The sequence below is a fragment of the Chlorocebus sabaeus genome, chromosome 25 (genome assembly GCF_047675955.1).
Source record: "Chlorocebus sabaeus isolate Y175 chromosome 25, mChlSab1.0.hap1, whole genome shotgun sequence".
Classification (NCBI taxonomy): Eukaryota; Metazoa; Chordata; class Mammalia; order Primates; family Cercopithecidae; genus Chlorocebus; species Chlorocebus sabaeus.
The window spans coordinates 22,374,351-22,391,665 of record NC_132928.1 but is presented as its reverse complement, the minus strand read 5'-3'; the positions used below and the strand labels follow the sequence as shown (position 1 = coordinate 22,391,665).

At 38.2% G+C, this 17,315-nt stretch overlaps 1 protein-coding gene across 1 annotated transcript in view; it reads left to right on the top strand.

Annotated features, from left to right (window-relative positions):
• Nucleotides 1–5,991: 5,991 nt before the first annotated feature.
• Nucleotides 5,992–17,315, top strand: part of C4BPA (complement component 4 binding protein alpha) — a gene marked incomplete at its 5' end in the record, with an annotated part of 32,148 nt that continues 20,824 nt past the window's right edge. The window contains 4 exons of the mRNA XM_073011402.1: nucleotides 5,992–6,175; nucleotides 7,093–7,281; nucleotides 8,404–8,503; nucleotides 17,117–17,202. Coding sequence (XP_072867503.1) covers nucleotides 5,992–6,175; nucleotides 7,093–7,281; nucleotides 8,404–8,503; nucleotides 17,117–17,202 — 559 coding nt within the window. The remainder of the gene's footprint in view (nucleotides 6,176–7,092; nucleotides 7,282–8,403; nucleotides 8,504–17,116; nucleotides 17,203–17,315) is intronic.

The window sequence follows — 17,315 nt, the reverse complement described above, 5'->3', positions numbered from 1 at the left end:
TGGGAGGCAAAAGCAAATAGACAGTTATGATACAAAGCAATGTTTCAATTAAGGTATTAGCGAAGTACTGGAAGAACAGAAAACATTGGCATCTCATGATGAAGTCAGGCAATGCTTCACCAAGGAAGTGACATTTGATCTGAATAGTGAATAAAAGAATAGTGAATAAAGGAGAAGTTGGAGGTAAGAGCATTAATGCACGTGAGCCATTAACTGCAAATGCTTGCAGATGTTTTTCAGAAAAATCCTGGCTGTGTGTGGTGGCTCATGCCTATAATTCCAGCACTTTGGGAGGCCGAAGTGGGAGGTTCACTTGAGGCCAGGAGTTCAAGATCAGCTTGGGCAACATAGTGAGACCCCTGTCCTTAGAAAAAATTTAAAAATTAGCTGGGTGTGGTGACACGCTCCTGTGGTCCCAGCTACTGGGGAGACTGAGGTGGGAGCATCATTCGAGCCCAGGAGGTTGAGGCTGCAGTGAGCTGTGATTGCACCACTTCACTCCAGGCTGGGTGATACAGAGCGAGACCCTGTCTCAAAAAAAAAAAAAAAAAAAAAAAAAATACAGAATGTCTTTGGGGAAGGGTAAGTGTCTCCTTGAGACTGAAGCATGGTGTTCTAAGTGAGAAATGATATGGGAACCTATGCAAACTGGGAACCATGAAAGTTTTTAAGCAGAGTGACAATATGTAAATTGCTTTTTAGGGACATAATGGCATCAACATGGAAGCTGGCTTATAAATGTTTGAAGGCTTTTGCAGTGGTCTAGAGTGAGGGGAAGGGAATTATAGGAACTAAACCTGGACTATGGAAGTGGAGTGTAGGAGAGAGTGGCAGATTCTGGTGCTGCTGCTATGACCAACTTGACAGGGCTTGACAACTCTGAATAGTACAAGGAGGTGAGACAGAGGAGGCAATAATGAGTTGGATTTCTAGTCTGGGAGGCTGGGTGGAGATTGTCACCTTCACTGAGACAGAAAGCACAGATATTAAGTAGTGTTGGAGGAACATCGTGAATTTAGTTTGAAATACGTTAAATTCAAGGTGCCTGGAAGATACAAATGAAGTGATTGGAAATACTGATTTGAACCTTGGGAATTTTAACTTCATTTTTTTTTTTTTGTTTGTTTGCTTAAATGAGAAATCTAACAGAGTCAAAAGTTTTAGTTTACTTTCAAGGTTGCAGGTAAAGAGGAAAGTGTAATAATTATTTCTGGATTTGGCAAGGAAAACTCACAAGCACTTATAACTTCCAGTAAACAGAAATGTTCATATAAATATTATTCCAGAAAAAAAAATTCACTAAGATAACCAGTCAGAATTACACTTTTCTAAGGTTAAAAGTTACCATCATGTGGCATAGCAACCATCTCTAAAATCCAGGAATGACTCCTTTGTTAGAAAAAACATTTGCAAGGTCAGTTTTGTCATGTGGATTATCATCCGCTTTTTCGCAACTGCAGAGGAAAAGAGTTCCCCTCATTTTATAGAGATTTATTTCATTGCCTTTAGAAAGACCTAATTTGAGCACCAGAATTGAACTAGTTAGCAACCAGAGTAAAGAATACAAGCCTGAATAGCTTAAAACTTACACTGAGGAAGGAATAAGACAGAATAAAATAATTATTAACAATTGAATTTATGGAGCATGGAAGTTTTTGCATGAACCAGAGACAATTAGGCCCAGAGGTCTGTGGGTGATTAATTAATTAATTAATTAATTAATTTATTTATTTTTGAGATGGAGTCTCTCTGTCACCCAGGCTGGAGTGCAGTGGTGTGATTTCAGCTCACTGTAACCTCCGCCTCCTGGGTTCAAGCGATTAACCTGCCTCAGCCTCCTGAGTAGCTGGGATTACAGGTGTGCACCACCACACCCGGCTAATTTTTGTATTTTTAGTAGGGACGGAGTTTTACCATGTTGGTCAGGCTGGTCTCGAAGTCCTGACCTCGTGATCTGCCCACCTCAGCCTCCCAAAGTGCTGGGATTACAGGCGTGAGCCACCGTGCCTGGCCTGTGGGTGATTCATGTATGGTGATTAAAGTCATGGACGTGGATGACTTCCTTCCAGGAAGACAGCTGAGGGCAAGGGAGGACAAAGCCCCAGGACAGCCCCAGGGGTGCCAGCATCCCTCTGCTCTGCATGACACATTGGATCTCATTGTACCAAAGGCCACAGTGGAGACCAGACCCAGGGCTTCTAGCCAGAAGTTCAGTGGATGTTTCTCTGCACTGGGGGTATAATTAAAGTCCCTGGTGATGCAACCATTTACTGCAATTTTAAATCATTATGATGACAGTATTTTAACGTCTAGGAGTTTGGCTTATGACAGAGTGACATTCCAATGTCAATTCTATGAAACTCTTCCCTATGATTTCTTTTGAATGTTTACTATGTGCCGTCCACACACCATGCCAAGCCCCTCTCAGAAATTCCAAGATGCAGTGACAGTTATCCTTTTTATTTTGTAATAAAGGAAACTGAGGCTTAGAGGAGCTGAGTGTTTTACCCATGGGACTCGGTTCCCATGTGATAGAACCAGGAGGCCAACTCATATGTTCTGGGTGTGACTCCAGAGCCCATGCCCAAGGTCTTGGCCACACTGTCCTCCTCTGTCCCCAGCTCTGTCGCCGTGGCCTAGGTGTGAGGCTGAAGCAAAGGGAGTGAAACAACTTCCTCATCACAGTGTAGGGTCTGCATTTTTCTGTGTCTCCTGTCATAACCTGTGGAAGGAGGAGAACCGGTTTTTGCTTACTCCTTCCCTCCTTCACTGTCCTCCCTTGACTAGCTGATGATATGATGACTTCGGTTTAAGAATGGAAGAGCCTAGAGTAAAATTGCTTGGGCCAGTTCTCATTGTTCACATTAAAATACAGGTGTTTGCCTTGCTTTAAAATCAGGTAAAATCAGTCCTTAACAAAGCATACACCGTAAGGGGAGACGCGGATGTGGCACAGTACTACTTTTCTTTGGAACATATTTTATCACTAGAGCCTTTGGATTTAAATTCAATGCACATTGTTTGATCTCTTTAACTTCATGAGGCACAGGCTAGGTGCTATTGTAGGGCAGAAATAAATGGGAGCATACCCTGTAATTTCAAGGATCTTGTGGTTTAGTGGTGAAGGCAGACTTCAGGTGTGAGTTACAGACCAAGTCCGAATCAGGGTTATAAATACAAAATTGTACTTGGTATGTGGAGGCTTGCTTGGATAGGAGGGAATGCTGGAGAAGGGACTGGCAGAATGAGTGGGAATTAAAGAGGAAAAAGAGAGAGGGTAGATGATGTGGACAGGAATGGGAGGTAGGAAAGTGCTGGGAATGGTAAGGAATTCTGGTTGTCCAGGACAGCTGGAGCCTAGGGGGTCAGGCCACAATACTGAAAAGTTAGTCATCAAAGCCAATTGAGTGAATGCCAGTTCCTGAAGGCTCAGTTCATAGAAATAAATTTGTTGAATTTATCAAAGTATCAATTTACCTAACATTGTTTTAAGAAATATTCATTTTGGAGGCCAGGCACAGTGGCTTATGCCTGTAATCCCAGCACTTTGGGAGGCTGAGGCAGGAGAATTGCTTGAAGCCAGGAGTTTGAGACAAGCCTGGGCAACATAGTAAGATCACATCTCCATTATAATTTTAGAAATGAAAAAGAAAAAATATTCATTTTGAATATTCAATAAGTATAAATATATTCTTTTTGACTGTAGCTGATGAATATATATTTTAGCAGCATTTAAGATATTTTTGTTCAACTTCTTGAAGCTAATGATTTAATCTTATGGTTGTATTTTTATATAGTCATAAATATTTTTCTGAACATATTCAACACATGTATTTTTCCTGTGAATGTAATAACAACTGCAACAATTCCTATGGGAAATTTCCACTTTATACTCTTATCCTTTTGATTTTTCATAGTCAGATTCTATTTTGCCAACCCACTGATATTTTTAATCTCTTTCTTCAATTTCACTGAAATTCAACAAATACAACAAATCTACTCATTGTCAAAAATTGAAGAAACTTTCCCATAGTTTTCATAGTTCATAACACATCTTATTGGGTGGGAGAAATTTGTCACATTTTACACATTTCACAGATGATGAGTGAGGTGGTTTTCATGATATGCAGCCTGCCTGGCTCTCAGCTGTCTCCAGCTTCACAAGATTGTGAGGGCAGAGAGGAGCGTAGAGTTAGGAAGGAGGAAAATGGGAAAAGAGAAGGGGAAACTGGGTAGAAAGGGGAAGCATGAAGGCCCAGAATGTTGGTCTTGGCTCCTCCCAACCTCTTTAGACCACCTGGATTCATTCAGTACAAAGTCTGTGAACACATTTCCAGTAAGTGATGACAGCTGGTAAATTGCTCGTTAGGTGAATTTATGTACTGGCAGAGTTGCCCTGGTGGGGATGTATAGAGCTCATGGGACAGGACGTGTGTGAATGGGGTCCCACAGCTGGCAACGGGTAGAGGGATGGCTTCATTAGAACTGAGTTTTAGAAAGATAAGAGGCTTATGTAAGTCTTTACTCAAGGAAGAAATTAGACCCCACAAAGTATGAAGGGCACTATCAACTTCCCTTCTCCCACACGGTTTCTCTCCAAGATGTTTCATTCCTACATTATATAAGACTGTCCCATATTAGCCCCTTTATGTTGAGGGACTGAACATTACCTTAGATGTACATTACATAACATGACAGTCCTACATTACGTGGGACTGAAACATCTTGGGGAGAAATACTGAAGGGACTCCCTTTACCTAAATGTATATGGGCTTTGTATGAATTATGGATGCATAAGAGTGGCCAGCCATCTGGATCTAACAGAGCTGTCAAAGTAAAAGATGAAATTCACTATTTGATAGGAGTGAATTTGGTTAACTTCATATATTCCTTTGAAGATAAGCACTATTTCTTTTTTTAATTTCTTTTTATTTTTATAGATTTATGGTATAGAGATTTCTCAAGAAACTAAAAATAGAACTCCCCTTTGATCCAGCATTCCCACTATTGAGTATCTACTCAAAGGATAGGGACTTTTTCTAATGCAAACTTGGATATATTGTGTTCTCCAAAGGGAAAGGGAAGTGGTGGTGAAGAATAAACAAAAAAGTCCTTACTAATTTTGCTTTAAATACGTCTTTATATAGTCTGATTTAAAAATAAAAGTGCATTTACCACATATATTTTTCATATATATATATATGTGTGTGTGTGTGTGTGTGTGTGTATGATCATTTTTCAAAACTGCGAATTGCTTGATGGTTTATTGCCTTTGTCAATAGTTCTCACAAGGAACTCCCAATACTTCTATATGGCGACTCAACTCTTTCTATCCCATCATTTTCCTACCTGTTTGTTTTGTTTTGTTTTGTTTTATGTTTGTACCTTTCCTCTAACTCCTCTGCCACTTCTTTGTTCAGATCATCTGGCCAATTGCAAGTCTTCTCACTCAACCTCCCTGTTTCTTTCCTCTAATCCCTTCAATCTATCTTGTGCACATCTGCCATAATGATCTTAAAGCATAATAATTGTGTCATTCCTCAGCTTAAAAACAAACACTTACATAAAAAACAAGCACTTTTATTCCCCAAGGAGTAACGTCTATGAATTTCCTAAACTTGACCTTTACATCCCATTCAGACACATCTGTAAACTGTCCCTTCCCCATCTCAGGCTCTTAGCCAAATTGGAGTATTATCTATTGTTCCCTCAACATGCCCTGCATCCATTCTCCAATGTCTTCAGTATACCTAGTGCAGACGCAGTCTCCTCTGCAAAGCCCGCTCCCTCCCTCCACTTGGAATCAATCTCTCTTCTGAACACAGAACTTCTGCAGAGGCCAATCCTTACTGTCCTGTGCTGCAACGTTTGTGCTCAGGGGTTTGTGTTGTTTTGTTTCCACTCCAGGCTGTCATTTCCTTGAAGACATGGATCCTATAACATTTATTCTAGTGCTTTATGACAAGTGAGAATTCAATGACTATTTATTAAATTGAATTCTTTCAGCAGAAAAAATCAGCGAAGCAGAAGGCCACGCCCCCCTCAAGAACTCCATCTGGGGCTCTTCATAGAAAAGGGAAAATGGCAGCCTGGCCCTTCTCCAGGCTGTGGAAAGTCTCTGATCCAATTCTCTTCCAAATGACCTTGGTCGCTGCTCTGTTGCCTGCTATTCTTGGTGAGTCGTGGGAAACAAGCCCAGATCGGCAACAAACAATCAAGATCATCTGTGCATTCACTTTTAAAGCTAAAAAAAATGATGACTGAGCTTCTAGTAGAGACCCAGCTTCATCAACAAGTGGTTTATTTGACAGGCTAGAACTTAGAGAAATTTGCTTTACACATAAAGGAAATAGTGTTCTAGACATTTTCCCCTAAATTTTTATTTCTCCAGGAAAGAATTTCTCTCCCAACCATAACCTGAACAGATCTATATTATCTATCACTATGACTAAACAATTTTCACTGCCTGTGGGTTTATTCAGGGGGTGCTTAAAAAGTAAATCAGCCTGGTATTTAATTCTTGCAAAGAAAGCAAAGTTTAGATTTTTATGCTTCAAGGGCTCCTTGCTTCTTCCTCCATATCATTCAAAATCAAACAGGTGTAAAAAAACATAAATTAAAAATGTTATTTTTACCCATTTCCCAGCCACCCTGTTTCTCTTCCCTGAGGCAACCAATATTATGTAAAGTTATTTTTAATACAATAATATGTTTCTGTTGAGGCAACTTGCAGGGACTTCTGACTTTGCACAGATGCATTTGAGTCAGCAGATATGGGGAATCTAATAGGTTGGTGAAGTTCATGTCTTTCTTCTTTTTCAGATAAATTATCCCAGGTGTAGTAGAGAAGGGATAAAAATTCTGCCATTTATCATTATTGTTTATTGTTATCATTGTCATTATCTTTTGTGAACAAATATATATTACTGATCACTCACTAGGTGTATTGAACAGAGAGTATAATGGAGTTACGATTTTTCTTGACTAGAGGTGAAAAGAATGATCCCTGCTCTAAACTTCATGCCACAGAAACAATAAGACACTGTGTCCCAAGGTATAATTTTTGGTGCTCCTTGTCATTTTGGTGTCCAGGCAATTGTGATCCTCCACCCACTTTATCGTTTGCTGCCCCAGTGAATATTACTACGTTGACTGAGACACACTTCGAAACTGGAACTACTCTGAAATACACATGCCGCCCTGGCTATGCCAGATCCCATTCCGATCAGATGCTTACCTGTAATTCTGATGGCCAATGGACGTATACTACCTTCTGTGTCCGTGAGTATCAACATTTATTTTTTTCATTTGTGCTTTTCTTATCTTTTGGAAACTAAATTTTCTGAATCTTTAGTCACCAAGAAGACAGTTTGTCAATTACTGATTTCAATGTACATACTTGTGGCATTTTTTGAAAAATAAAGCAAAACAGAAAAATTGGGGGTAGTTAGTTGCATTGAAAAATAACTATTCTTTTTTTTTTTTTTTTTTTTTTTTTTTGAGATGGAGTCTAGCTCTGTCTCCCAGGCTGGAGTGCAGTGGTGGAATCTTGGCTCCCTGCAACCTCTGCCTCCTGGTTTCAAGTGACTCTCCTGCCTCAGCCTCCTGAGTAGCTGGGATTACAGGCATGCGCCACCACACCTGGTTAATTTTTGTGTTTTTAGTAGATACAGGGTTTCACCATATTGGCTAGGCTGGTCTCAAAGTCCTGACCTCAAGTCCTCTGCCTACCTCGGCCTCCCAAAGTGCTGGGATTACAGGTGTGAGCCACTGGGCCTGGTCGGAAGTCTATTCTTTATAAAGTAATCCACCAAACACTTCTTTTGAGAAATGAACCACAAATTTCATTATGATACATTGAAAATCAAATTCACTCTTTAAAAAATTATAAAAAGGTAGGTGGCTAGAAAGTGGCAATGCAGTTTGCAAAAGAACCTCACTCAAAATATTTGCTGTGTTTTGAAGAAAAGTTATGATTCACTGTCAGTTGGGAATGCCTTCTGTAGTGTTTTCCAATAGTAGGGGTATACAATCGATGCTTTCTCTTTTTTGTTCCTTTTGTGACATGCATTTTGGAGTGGCCTAGGTTCCAAGTACATGCCATAGACATAGAATGAAGCAAAGCTCTCCCGTCCCTGGTCAGCTTATTAAGTCCTGGACCACGTGTTCTACTGCTGCAATGATTTAACTGGGCATTTTTCTCTATTGGTAAAATGTACCAGAAAAAAACAAGATCAAATTTTGTATTAATTTTGAGGTGAGTTAGGGTTAGAAATAAGTTTGAATTTAAATCTCTCCGTGTTTCTGGAAGCAGAAGTGAACCTTGGCTAATTTCTTTTCTTTTCTTATGCCATATCTGTGAGTACTTGGAAGTACTAATCATCATTTAAATTTTTCTCCCAGACAAACGATGCAGAAACCCAGGAGATTTACCTAATGGGCATGTGGAGATTAAGACAGATTTACTTTTTGGATCAGAAATAGAATTTAGCTGTTCAGAAGGGTGAGTGTGAGGTAATCTATGAACAATTCTTTTACCTTTATTTAAAAAGTAGTTGAAGTGTTCATATATTTCAAAATTTAAAATGATGTAAAAAGATAGACATTGAGAATTCTCACTTCCATCCTATCTCCATACGCCCCTTTCCTTCCTGTCCCCAAGCAAAGATCTATTTTTATTGGTTCCTATGTATCTTTCTAGTGTTTCCTTATACAAATACAAACTAAGGAGTTAGCATATATTCTTATTTTCCCCTCTTTCCTCTAATGAACCTAGTTTTGAATCTTGCTTTATTGTTTACTTATCAATGTATACTGGAGATATTTCCATGGTTTTGCGTAGAGAGTTTCCTCATTAATTTCCTTTTACAATTGCATAGAATGTTGTTGTGTAGTTGTGTCATGGCTTCACCATCCCTTTGATGGATCTATGGATGTTTCCAATCTTTTGCTATTCTGAACAATGCTCTGACGTATTCTCTTGTATGTATGTCATATGTAGTTACATCTGAAGGATAGCTTCCTAGAGGAGGCTTCCCTGGCTCAGAGAGTATGTATATTTGAAAATTTAAAAGGTATCGTCCGACTGCTTTCCCTAAGGGTTTCATGGTTTTGCAGATTATGCAAATGTCTGTCTCTCCATAAACTCTCCAACTGGGTTGTCAAACTTTTGAAAACTTGTCAAATTTTTGAATTTTTCCCAATGTAAGAGGTGAAAATAAAATCTCACTATAGTTTCAATGTACATTTCTCTTTTTGTCAGGGAGGTTGAGTATATTTTTATACGTCCAAGGGATGTTTGTATTTATTTGTGCACTAGTTAGCATGTCTGATGCCTGGTTGTTTTGTTTGTTTGTTTGTTTGTTTGCTTTTTTGCTTAACTTGTTGAACATTTTATTCTTAAGTTTTAGGATATATACATTTATACATACACATGAGTCTGTGCATAGCAGGATTTAGGCCTTAATTCTAATATACACTGTAACTTTTCCCACTCTGTGTGTGTGTGTGTGTGTGTGTGTGTGTGTGTGTGTGTGTGTATGTATAATGTTTTTGACTTGGCTATTGGTATTTTTTCCCCTTAAGGAGAAATTATTTGTATCTATGTTGTTAAATTAATCAATTTCCCTTTTAGAAACGGCTTTTGGATTTTATGTCTTAAGGCCTTCCCCCAATATAAGGTTTAAAAATAATTGCCTATATTTTCTCTACTTTTATATTTTCATATTTTTTAATGTTCAAAGCTTTAATTTATTTGGAGTTAATGTACAGTATGTAGTATGAGGTACAGATTTTAGACCATATTTTTTCATATTGCTTTCCTATTGTCCCAACACCACTTATTTAAAAGTTCGCCTTTACTGATTTGGGATGCTCTTTGATACTATATAAAATTCATATACTTATCTAGGTCTATTTCTGGACTTTCTATTCAATGCCATTATTTTTTCTGTACATTTATGTACAAGTTTCACAGTCATTTAATAGTTGAGGCTTTATAATATGTTTTAATAGCCAATATGGGTAGTGCTATCTTATTACTCTTCTTTTTTGAAGTTTTCCCAATAGTACGTATTTTTCTATAAGAACTTTAAAGTTAGACATATTTTAAAATCAGTGCTAGATTAGTTTTAAAATTAATTTTAGGTGAAGCACAGTGGCTCACACCTGTAATCCAAGCACTTTGGAAGACCAAGGTGGGAAGATCTCTTGAGTCCAGGAGTTCGAGACCAGTCTGGGCAACCTACAGAGACCTTGTCTCTACAAGAAATTAAAAAAATTAGCTGAGTGTGGTGGCACGCACTTCTAGTCCCAGCTGTGCAAGAGGCTGAGGTGGGAGGATCACTTGAGCCTGGGAGATCAAGGCTGCAGAGAGCCATGATAGCGCCACCGCACTACAGCCTGGGTGACAGGGCAAGACCTCATCTCGAAAAATAAATTAATAAAATTAACTTTAGGAGAATAGATCTTTTATAATGTTGACTCTCTCTAGATAAGAATATGTTACCGTAGAGAAGGCAAAACGTTTCCTCTACCCTCTTAGGGTCTCCACCAGGTCTGAGAATTAAGTTGACATGAAACAGATTAACAGGAGAAAAGCACACAGGTTTTAGTTTAATAAGTACATGGGAATCTTCACAGGAAAATGAAGACCCAAAAAGTGGTCTTTGTACAAAGTTTCTTTATACAGATATCTCTTGGCCTTGACTCCCTGCCTCTGGTGATAAGAGTGTTCTTTTCCTTCAGGTATAGGGAAGGTATCTTTCCTGTGAGAGTTTCATCTCCTGCCTTCAGCAAGAAAAGGGGAGATCAGAGTGCCTTCCTGCATCTTGCTGTGTTTCAATTGCTTTCAACTCAAAAAACAATCTTTATGCCAAAGTGGTCTGTTTTGGCGTATTCCTTTGTTATTCTTCCCTCTGTTCATCGTCTTTTTTTTTTCTTGTTTCTTCATGTGTGTTTCAGCTTTCCTCACAGAGATTTTGCATTTCTTGAAGAGTTTAAACCTCTAGCAAAAACCAAGCAAAAATGTTTTTGATATTTTAAATGGATTATTTATCCATTTTATATTGTAACTAGTCTATCTATCTATCTATCTATCTATCTATCTATCTATCTATCTATTTTTCTATCTGTCTATCTATCTATCATCTATCTACTATTGATTTCTGCATGTTAGTTTGATAACTCAGCTAACTTTCTAAATTTTTGTATTATGAATTAGTTCATTCTCATGCTGCTGTGAAGAAATACCCAAGACTGGGTAATTTATAAAGAAAAGAGGTTTAATTTACTCCCAGTTCCACATGGCTGGGAGGGCCTCAGGAAACCTATAATCACGACAGAAGGCAAAGGGGAAGAAAGGCACCTTCTTCACATGGTGGCAGGGAGGAGAAGTGTTGAGTAAAGGGGGAAAAGCTCCTCATAAAACCAGCAGACCTCATGAGAACTCACTCACTATCAGGAAAATAGCACTGGGGTAACTGCCCCCATGATTCAATTACCTCCCACGACACATGGGGATTATGGGAACTACAATTCAATGTGAGTTTTGGGTGGGGACACAGCAAAACCATGTCATATTATTTGTAAAAATTTTAAAAAATTCTTTCAGTTGAAATCTCTTAGGATTACCTGGTTTGTAATCACATCATTTCAATGATTCTTTTACCTTCTACTTTCCAATTTTTAGATTGCCAATTTCTTTTTCTTGTCTACTTACATTAATTATGTCAGTCAGGATTTACCTGGAGAAATAGAACCACAGGATTTATTGTAGGGACATGACTTGACGTAGGTGTGGGAGATAGTTAAATGGTGTGTACAGGAGGCTGTTCCTTCAATGTCTGTTGCTGTGGCCTGAAGTCAGCAGGGCAGGGAGTCAGGAAGGGAAGATAGACATGAACTGAGTGCTTCAAGGACAAACTGGAATCTGCAAAGATGAGTGAGTAAAGCCCACCATTGTAAACTAGAATTCATCTTGTTCTTTCACTGCCCCTTAGCCTTCAACTTCAAAAATGGGTACGTCCTGTAGAAGTTGTCTTTCGTCACAGTGCCAATGCACTTGGATCAGAAGCCAGGATACACGAAGGAGGAGATCATGCAGGAGCTGGCCCTGCTGTGGCCTGGTTGAGCCCTTTGCCAACAAAGTGGTGGAACAGAGAAACAACAGTGCTTGTGAACTGCAGTCACATCCTGTGCTCTGCCCTGACCTTTCTAGCATGTGGAGTATGGCTCTACTAATTCACATCTACCATCTTTTATGGGACATACTAACTTGGCATTATGTATGGAAGAGAATTCTGGGAAACATAATTACAGCTTAGCTAAGTTGACACAACGTAAATCTACCACAGCTCACCCCTTGTCAAATTTGGTATTTGTATACACTAGTCTTAAGCATACTTAGCTTAATTTCCAAATAAAGCCAATAGCAAAATAATACTCACATTTTACATAATGCAACTATCCCTCATACACCTGAAAACATGGAAATACTCTTCCTAAAAGAGAATTCCTTTTGAGCTGAGTCATATCTCCCCTTTGATATTCTATAACTTAAATACTGAGATGTAAGGTAAGCCACTACTAACACATCTTATACAGTAGGGGAAAGAAAGGGGTAAAGAGAAACACAATTAGTGTAATATCTATTTATATTAAAATAAGAAAGAAACATTCACAACTTTTATGGTCCTTGTTTATGCAACTAGTCATGTGGTTGTAGCAGGTATTTATAATAACATGTTTCTGTTACTCATTCCATATTCTCTTTGCCCTCGGCAAGCACTTCATCTGACGTTGGTTCTTGCCCAATGCGGTCGCCTAAACCTTTATTCTTGAATGGTCTGGGCCATCAGCAGTCCTGCCTGATTTGGGTTATTATAGTTTTTCATTGATTTTAATTATAGGGCATGGGAGTATAAAGAGGCACCCCAGGGAATCTCCTGCATTCCAAACATACTCATTTTTACCATCACTGTGCAGAAGCAATCTAACATTTCCCATCATTATCAGGATTAGTCACTCCAACCATCAGAGTAGACTCCTTTGCCTTTCATTCACTTGCATGAGGGTCCAGAGTTGACAGGTCTCAACTTCCAAACTTAATTTAGGGTTTTCAGGTAAAATACAGGATGCCCAGTTAAACTTGATTTTCGGATAAACAACAAATAATTTTAGTGTATGTTCCATGCAACATTTGGATCACACTTAAACTAAAAAATGTGTTCATTGTTTACATGCAATTCACATTTAACTAGGCACCCTGTATTTTTATTTGCTAAATCTGGCAACTCTAATTTTTGGAACTCTTGCTGCGTCCCATGGTGGAAGCATTCCTCCACTGGAGACTTCCAAACTGACTGGGCCAGGTGCAGTGGCTCACCTATAATCCCAACACTTTGGGAGGCTGAGGGGGGAAGATTTCCTGAGCCCAGGAGTTCAAGACCAGCCTGAGCAATGTAACAAGACCCATCTCTAAAGAATGAAAAAATTATTTAAAAAAATAAAAGAAATAAAAAGACTTCTAGATTAACCAAGAATGTTGCTTATTTTTATGTTTTAAAATTTACAGAGGTTTTAGGGCACATCATAATATACAATCAATTTTTATTAATATTTCAACAGACACTTGAAGTTTTTTTTATTATTAGTATATAGAGTTTGCTATATACACATCAGATTTACTTTCTTTTTTTGAGACAAGTTCTCCCTCTATCACACAGGCTGGAGTGCAGTGGTGTGGTCTTGGCTTACTGTAGCCTGGACTGCCCTGGCTCAAGCAATCCTCTTGCCTCAGCCTTCTGAGTAGCTGGGCCTACAGGCATGTGCCATGATGCCTGGATAAAGTTCTAACTTTTGTAGAGATGAGGTCTTGCTATGTTGCTCAGGCTGGTCTAGAACACCTGGGCTCAATAGATTCTCTTTCCCCGTCCTTCCAAACTGCTGGGATTACAGGCATAAGCCACTGTGCCCAGTCAGATCTACTTTCTTGATAAGTTGTTTTGAATCTTTTATTATGCTTATCTTTATATACCTTAAACATGAAGATAGGAGTTAAAGTAAATTAATAATTTTATAATTATTTTAACTATCATAAAATAATTTAACGATAATTAGTAGCATATTTTGATCATTTTTCTTGTGTCTCATATACTTCTGTTTTATTAAAATTGCTGCTACATACATATTTTGCTACATAAAGATTCATAACTCTTCACTGAAAATCATAATCTTTAACATATAAAGTACCTATTTTAGTGTAATTTAATAATCTTGGTTCTGATGTCCAACTTATGGGATATTAAAATTATTATCTTTGCTTTTATTGTGATTTGAATTTGCTTGGTATAATTTTATCCTGCCTTTTATTTTTAATCTGTCTGAAACACTTTTAGGTTTGTCTCCTGTATGTAACACAGCTGAATTTTGCTTCAACTAAAAGCTGTTTTTCTTTCATTAGGAGTTTTAAGCATAATTACATTTATTGCTGTGAGTGATACTTATAGACTTGGTTTCGTCATATTATTTCATATTTTATAATACATATGTATGTGTATATTTGCTTTCTATTAAAATATATAGTGGTGTTTAGGAAGGTTCAAAATTTGGTTCTAGTGGTGACCTATATACATTTAAATTTATATAATACTGTTATTCCTCTTTATCTTTAGACAGCTTAAATTGGTTCCTTCTTATAAACAACAATAAACTTTTCTTGTATTCTTCCCCCCTTTCACCCCTTCTATCTTCCCTACCAGTAAATTTGTATCATTTGTATTATCTTAGTGTTTATTTTGCATTTAATATTAATGTGAAATACTCACATGTGTCTATGGTTGCTTTCACTCCCAGTCTTGCAAATGATCAGGCAATAAGGGAGTTTATTTTACCTTCTCTTCCATATCTCTATTTTTTGTTAGTTATACTATTTCAGTGCTGTCTGAGCATATAACGTTTATATTTCCTTCAGTCACACTTAAAATCACATTTGTTTTGGTCTCAGATCTGCATGTACAGTATTTGCTACCATTTTTGTTTGTTTTGGCTAAAGTTGCCATTGTCATCGCTTGGTTGGCTATAGTTTGTCCTATGGTGGTTTCCAAAAAAAAGTCCCAAGTGAAAATTATTCTTTGAGTTCTTGCAGGTTCAGATAATATATCTGAAGCATTGATACCTAGAAGATAATGGGGCTTGATATAGTCCTTGGCTCATCCCTTCTTTTCTTGGATGTCTTATAGGTACTGCTGCACTGTCTCTTGCTAGTGAATACTACTGATCTGAAATTTCTTCTCATGCGGCTTGATCTTTCTTTGACTATCTAAAGATATTATTCTTTATCTTTGAAACCTAATGCTTTTACTCTTTGTTGTTTTGATAGAAATCACTTGGTTTAATTTTTTGCTGCTATGTGATGTGCAATTTTAATATGTAGATTGAAGTATTATTTTAGTAACATTTACTTGAAATATATATATTTTTTTGAGTCAAGGCCTCACTCCCATTGCCCAGGTGGTTACTATGTAATTACCATGATCATAGCTCACTGTAGCCTCAACTTCCTGGGCTCAAGCAATCCTCCCACCTCAGCCTCTCAAGTAGTTGGGACTACAGGTGTGCACCACCATGCCTGGCTAATTTTTGTATTTTTAATATAGATGGGGTTTTGTCATATTGGCCAGGCTGGTCTTGAACTCCTGATCTCATGGAATCCACCTGCCTCAGCCTCCCAAAGTACTAGTATTACAGGTGTAAGCCACCACACCTGGCCTGAAATAAATTTTTAAAAAGCTATTTTGTTCTGTTTGGATTCCTTCTTTAGTTTATCCAATTAAGTATATGTTGATTCTCTTTTGCTTGATACCTATGTCTATTAGTTTTCTCTTATCTTTTCTGTTTGTTTCGTTTTTGTTGATTTTCTCATTTTTACCCTCTGTTTTCCTTATTGTGTATGGCTTCATAAGTGAAAGTGAGAAGAATCAGAACTAAGATGCTGTTGGAACACTAAGGTGTTCCCACTGAAACAACCAGAAACAATATTTTGCACTCAGTCTCCGGGCTAGGTTGGAAAAACTACATTTTAAAGAAATTTTAAAGTAAAGAAATACTTAATTGTGTTGTATTTTTTTTTTTTTTGAGGCGGAGTCTCGCTCTGTCGCCCAGGCTGGAGTGCAGTGGCCGGATCTCAGCTCACTGCAAGCTCCGCCTCCCGGGTTTACGCCATTCTCCTGCCTCAGCCTCCCGAGTAGCCGGGACTACAGGCGCTCGCCACCGCGCCCAGCTAGTTTTTTGTATGTTTTAGTAGAGACGGGGTTTCACCAGGTTAGCCAGGATGGTCTTGATCTCCTGACCTCGTGATCCACCCGTCTCGGCCTCCCAAAGTGCTGGGATTACAGGCTTGAGCCACCGCGCCCGGCCATTTTCTTGAAGTTCTTATTCAATAAATTCCACAGACTCTTAGATTGCTGAATATGACATTTACTTTAGTGTTCTAGCACATTGTAGGTTTATTCCTTGATGATGCTACAATTTGATACCATTGATGATTATCAAATCCTTGATGATGCTACAATTTGTAATCATTCTAGTAATATCTTTTGTTTTTTTATTTTCTGTTAGCACAAGATAGAGGGCAGGAAGACAAACTGAGGAAAGAATAGGACGTATTAAGAGCCATAAAAATGGGAGTGGTGAACTGAAAGCTAATGATGTATGGGAATAAGACACTAACCTGGAAGTCAGAGGAAGCTTTGAGCCAAAGATGGGGAGAGTGTGGAGTCAGTAATCTAGCTGGTACTGTCAACCAAAGACAACCACAGAACACACCGAAGCAAGCCTTTTATTGTTGTGCTTGATTGAGCTCTGGATGAACTGCATTCCTGATCCCTAGTAGATGCTTATAGTAACAGATTAAGGAATGAGGGTCCAAAGGAACAAACACACACATCTCATTGTAGTAATGAAATTTTACTGAATGGAGTGCTCAATGGGAAATGATATCCAGGAAAATATGATTTGCTTATTTTAATATGGAGTAACCATTCTATTTACTCAGACCTCTTTAATTTAATTTAAAGTAGGAGGAATTCCATCAAAATCTTTGATTTATCTTATTTAGATATGTCTTACTTGGCTCAACCACTAGTCATTGTGAAGTACAAGATAGAGGAGTTGGCTGGAGTCATCCTCTCCCACACTGTGAAAGTAAGTAAAGATCTTCTGACTTGACTATCAATTTAAACTCTGTTAGGTAATAGAGTCCCTAGGCATCTTTACAGGTATGTGTACCTTCCCTTAGAATTTGCATGAATTTTAGA